Source organism: Plodia interpunctella, chromosome 27, assembly GCF_027563975.2.
Source record: "Plodia interpunctella isolate USDA-ARS_2022_Savannah chromosome 27, ilPloInte3.2, whole genome shotgun sequence".
In the NCBI taxonomy this organism is placed as follows: Eukaryota; Metazoa; Arthropoda; class Insecta; order Lepidoptera; family Pyralidae; genus Plodia; species Plodia interpunctella.
The window spans coordinates 3042523-3048815 of NC_071320.1; the positions used below are offsets into that span (position 1 = coordinate 3042523).

At 34.3% G+C, this 6293-nt stretch overlaps 1 protein-coding gene across 1 annotated transcript; it reads left to right on the forward strand.

Moving 5' to 3' along the window:
• Positions 1 to 2308: 2308 nt before the first annotated feature.
• LOC128681378 (uncharacterized) lies at positions 2309 to 3474 on the forward strand. The gene has a single exon (XM_053765207.1). The coding sequence runs from the start codon at positions 2389 to 2391 to the stop codon at positions 3313 to 3315; it is 927 nt and encodes a 308-aa protein (XP_053621182.1). The 5' UTR covers positions 2309 to 2388; the 3' UTR covers positions 3316 to 3474.
• The last annotated feature ends 2819 nt before the right edge of the window (positions 3475 to 6293 follow it).

Sequence of the window (6293 nt, forward strand, 5' to 3'; positions counted from 1 at the left end):
GACCCGTGACACTTCTAGTTCTGATCTTCCAACATCTTCGCTCAAAGATAACCAGTACGTACATATCCATAAAAACAATGGCTCTTTATTTCTGGAAGCACTAAATTATAGCTACACTTTCACCTCGTAAATTCCTTATCAGACTTACAAAACTTGTTCAAGTATTTTTATAGATAAGTGGTCTTGTTCTTCGTGTGTGTTCACTCTCTTCCTCTCATATCCGAGGTTACATTCGAGGTTGTGACGCCGCGACACCGCAAACAAATGCTGATTTGAAATGTTGGTGGTAAAGTGGTTAAGACCGTCCGCCTGTGGTAGTGGTAGTGGTATCCTATAACACAAGTTTCTAACTTCCTTTGGGGCTAGCTCAGTCTGTGTGATTTGTCCTTAAAAGTATTTATTTATATAAAACACACTCGAAAAGAAAAGTGAAATTTAATATAGTTGCGTTTCTGTTTGGAACTATTATGATAACCACATAATAGTCTCTTGTTCTGTATAATACTCATCGCCTGCAGCTGCCTATTGTTTAGTTTATTAACAAGTTGCTGCCCGCGGCTTTGTGCGAGATACCGCGGGATTTTCATTGTTTCAAGGTCAGCCTGACCCACACATCCTGGTTGATTGAAGTCAAAGCCTTTGTTTCTTTGTTTTTAAAAAGTATGTAAGCTTCAGATTGGTACAGTTAAACAGAAAAGTTTTACCTTCACGCTGAGCCTTCATACCAGAGGTTATATAATCGCTCCAGCGACCGATTTTAACTATATTTTTTTCTGCTTTCGTAGTAACATTATTCTACATTAAATAATTGTATCAAATTAATACAAGAAAGATATATGTATACAGATATATATTATCTTAAAAAAATACTAAAAATAATTAGTATTTTAAATTATGGATTTTATAAATTGTAATTGCAAAATTTCTATTTTTATAAGGTTTATTTTTATATAGTCGATGCTTTTGTAACATTTTTTTTGCCCTCATTACACATTAACTACCGTACAAATGAGGAACTGGTCTGGAAACTAAGCGTTATCTCCAAGAAAATTTGTTGTTGGGGATAACAGAAGCTGAGACATTCCTTTGTCACCTAATTATTACAAATTGTATCTCTTAAAACTAAAATAAATATTATAGTATGTTAAATTATGTAATAATTACTAAGTTTGGGATAAGAGTGATTTTTTATTTTTTGTATAATGTCTTATTCCAAATAGAGATCTTTTACAGTCAAGCAGCGATAGGTTGAGAGAACATATGGTATACACGAGGACATGTAGACTAAACAGTGTTATATTTGTTAGTTTTGCAGCGATTGCTTATTTGGCGCCAAAAATCTATTATCGATTTCTGAAATGAAAAAAAAAAACAACATTAAAAACTTAAAGCGATCTGAAGTTACAAACATACAATTACAATCTTCAGGACACGTTCCGTGTCATTTCACCTGTTATCTGGTTCGAAGGACCAACCAACTTAAAAGTTTGCCTAAAAACACAAGGCTATTCAAAATTGAACTCTAATGGTAGGACTTAAGAACGTCGGTGAAATTTTTCAGATGAAACGTTAAGTTGGTTTTGGGAAATATGACAAACTTGTAGCCAAATTACCAGCTGATCAAAATTATACTTTATGACATTGTAATAAAGTCTACGTAAATGGAGTTTAGGTGAAAATGATTTTTGTTTGTTGGATAGACTTGGAAAATTGGAAATGTATGCGTTTTTTTGTATCTTTCCGATTTGGTCTATGATAATTGAATCCTTTCCCTCATACTTTTAAACTTCCCAGTTTATTATCCCTAACGACATGCGATTACTTTTGGAAATAACAATCAGATGAAAATCTTTGAAATCGACCGGGAATCGATCACACAACCTTTGTCAGGACAGTTTATCGAGACCATAAAATTAGTTATTTTTTTTCAAAAATTAGTTAAAAAGCATATCTTGGCATGTAGGTATAACAAAATTATACACATGTGATAAGTCTGAATAACCGCCTTTTTAAAGAAAGTTTGTTATATTATATTGATTTATTATTAAAAGTGAAGTCGCGCGATTAAATTTGTGAACATTTTGGAATAAAAATTAAGTAAACTAAACTAGATAAAAAGAACCAAGTATCTTCTGTATCACATATAAGAATCTTTACTAATCAATAAACAGATTTTAAACTACGCCTTAATTAAATTGTCGATTTATTTTTGAAATTTATGTTAAGCGTTGGTGGCGCCCTCCTCTAATAATACCAAAAGATCCTCAGGCTGTTGCAAAACTCCACCTCCGCAGACAGACAGGCTGACAAGTAAATGTCGCCTGTCAAAAACTAAATTATTCCCAAATTTTCAGTAAGCAAGAATGCATTAAAATTATCAAGTATATAATGTTATCCATTGAATCATATAATCATACAGATTATGAGCTAAAAGATGACGGTGCTGAGGAGAATGAACTTGAAGAGCCATACACACGTATATTTGAGAACCATGAATTTTCCGAATCCGAGGAAGAAATGGAAAAATTGGAATCCATAGAGGGAATGGCTGGAGAATCTAAAGAAGACAACGTAATAGTTGAATCGAAAGAACAGATGGATGCGTTTCTTCAGAAACTGTTCCGTTGCGACTTGTACGTTTTAGGCCGAATTTGGATTGAAGCATTAAAAGCAGTTTTGGTTGGAGCTCAACTACGTTTGATACCAGTAGTCCATGCTGCTAAGCCACCTCCTCCTCCGACTAGACCCCCAAAAATGCGCTACAAAGACCTACCCATATACGACACACCCCATTATGATTACAAAGAGTATGAACTTCAAAAACAGAGCTGTCCAGCGGCTAAAACGAAACTGATGCACAACTACTTACTACCTTATGTAAAGCAATATAGGACTGATTTGCAAGGTCAACTTTGCAAGTTGAAATGTACAGCTAAATGTACTATAAAAGAGACTAAAAACAGTCTAGTATGTACTACGAACGATATAAAAAAATACATGAGAGACCCGAACAATATACAAATAAGACAAGGTTTGGTTGGATCAGGCACGATGCTCGGTTGGATGATGGGAGCGAATGTGCCAAAGAAGATTTTCTTTGCCGGCCTTGGAGGACTGTCGACTGGTGCTCTGTGCTTTCCAGAGGAGACTGATGAAGCTTTTAGATCGTTTATGGCGCAAACTGGACACGTTCTGTTGGCGATCTACAATGCTTATTGTAATAAGAATGTTGCCTTCAGAGCTAGTGTGCCGTGCACCAAGGAGCTGCCGGGTGAACCGCCGAAACGAAAGCCACAATGTCCTAAGAAGAAGTAAAGGAATTCAAATTTGAATATTCTTTGTCCGTTATAAGCGTTTCGATCTGTCAGCTGTCACACTTTACACCGAAATAGAATTTGTTCTGTTTAGTTTTTAATTTTATGCTTGATCTCATTACTTTAGGGTAAATTGCAAGACAAACCTGTTTTATTTTTATTTAACTGTTGTTTTTTTAGCAGCCGTTGTCTGCGACTTCGCCCGCGGGTTTCAATTAGTTGCGAAGTTACAATCTTGAAGACCGTAGCAAAGTCGAGGAGAAAACTTGGTCTCAGAGAGGTCACCCTGTTCCAGTGTAGATTTGTTATTTTTTTCGCTTGTGGATTAGAAGGTCCCAGGTTCGAATCTTACTCATTAAACATGAGCATGTATAGTAGTTTACATAGACCACCACTTGCTTAAAGGTAAACATCGTGAGGAAACCTGCACACTGGTTGACCATCTATTTTACTTGAGTGTATGCAACTACCACCCTATGTCCTTCTTCATATTCTTAATTATATTCATCCAAAATCAAGAAGATTAGTTGAGTAGATTACGCGTGAATATGTAACAAACAAACAAACAAACTTGCTTTCGCATTTATAATATTAGTTGGGATTGAATAATATTTTTTCTATTTTATAGCACCACTTTGCTAGATAGCAAGGTGATAGCGAGTCAACCATTAGACTACTGTTTAGTCTAATGGTTGTCTGTGGTAGAGAATGCAATATGGCGTTAAGTCCACATTTAGTGAAAAAAGAATGTAATTTAAGGAAATAAAGTTTTTAATATTGTAAATAATAAAATTACTTGCCACTAGATGGCGGTAGGTAATTGTAAAAGTCATTTCAGATGCCTTGAACAAAATATTACATAGTTTTAATTTAGGCAAACACACTCGATAAGAAAAAAATAAGTTGTGTGACACAAATTCCACTAAACAAATTTCTTAAAATTTCGTGTACAAATTACAATATAACTAACCAAAAATAAGCAATATAATAACCAAAAATAATTATTATCACAAATTTTCTATACAATAAAAGTCAATAACCTCCCATCTTCAAAAGTGGTAGTAAAAAAAACTACAGTTCCTGGATAATGCATGTCCATTTACGTTGTACTGACACAATAAAATACTTTTTTATCGCCAGATTAAGACATATGATAGTCATAGTGTTATTTGGACGTCACGGTATCAAAGTACATCGAATTTAAACTTTAAAATCTAAGCAACAAAGTCTAAGATTACCGCAAGAATGTTGACAGGCTTTTTTCTTCTTTATAAAGTAGAACTATACAGTTTATTGCTGGCCAGTTTTATATTGTCGTCTTACGACTTTTTTTTTTAATTTGCCGCCAAGTTTCTTGTTGACAGAATCTGTTACCGTTCGAATTTCAACTTTATAAACTGGCACAGAAGAAAAAGATGTTCACACTTTCATATTATCGCGGTTGCGGCTTCTTGTCGCATAATGTCTGTGTTTTTTTTTATTTTGAAGAGGCAAAGGTCGTGGGTAACATAAGTTTTACAGGTGATTCATAAAATGTGTTTTTTAAGCAAATATTAGATTTCTGACAATAGAAGTGTACGTGTTGCATACTTAAATTTATTCACATCAACGTTTATAATATTTCAGCGTCGTAATTTATTTTTCAAGATGACATTCCTAGAACTGGTACTTAGTATTCAATAACTGGACAATTTCTATTTTAAAACTGAAATTGTATATGCAATCAGATGGCAAGGTAATATTATTATGACGTGGTGATCTGATAATGGACCGGTGTAATCGCGTTTTAATGGTGTTTCAATGGTAAGGTATAATTTAGTTACGTTTTCACTAATAACTACATTGACACGTGTGATTCTAGAATATGACTGCTATGTCGTAAGATTACGGAATGTGAAATCGAGAGACAACACCAACATTCCCAAGAAGAGTTGACGTCAGACAGGCGTCTGGTTGTGAAATCACAGTCGAATCTTCAAAATTTTAAGGTTATTTTTTTTACGCTGACCCCGGGCTTCGCTGCATCACAACCCCGAACGCACGGAACATGCAGAGATGAGAGAGAGAGGAATGAAACATCCCGTTTTCAACAGCTATATAATCCGTCGATATCTAATTTCAAACCGAATTATATTTCAGACGCAATATTTTACAACCTTACACAACTTTTAAATCAAGAGTAGGTCGATGGTATCCGTTTTCTGAGTCATAAACCGAAAATAACTAAAAAACTGTTTACATAAAAAGGTTTAAGTATCCCAATTACGTAATATCATAAATTCGAAAGTAAATTTGTATGTTACCTCTTCACGCTCTATCTACACAACTAATCTTCTTGAAATTTTGTATAAATGTAGTTTGAAGTATGGACATTTGTTATTTTTCTGAAGATGAAAGGTTTGAAACCCTACCTTTCATCTCAGAAAAATAACAAAGTTCCCTAGTAAAAAAATAATTTGTTTGTACAGTCACCCGCATATCGAGCAATACATGAATTTATTTGTGGTAATCCCGACGAATTCTCAATTAACTTTAAACTGCTTATATTTTATCACATTTCTTTATTACTTTGTCGTTACCTACTTACTAAATAAATAAATAAATATATAAGGACAAATCACACAGATTGAGTCAGCCCCAAAATAAGTTCGAGACTTGTGTTACGGGATACTAACTCAGCGATACTATATTTTATAACAGATACATATATAGATAAACATCCAAGACCCGGGCCAATCAGAAAAAGATCATTTTCCATCATGACCCGACCGGGGATCGAATCCGGGACCTCTCGGTTCAGAGGCGTGCACTCTACCACTGCGCCACCGAGGTACTAACTCAAAAGATGTAGTCAGAAAAATTGAAAACGAATTTTCAGGACCTTATTTATCAAAATTATATCTTAACTTCATGTTTATCGATCTTATAAATGCGATTCGAACATTCAATGTTATATAATATAACGTTATAGAAGTAAAA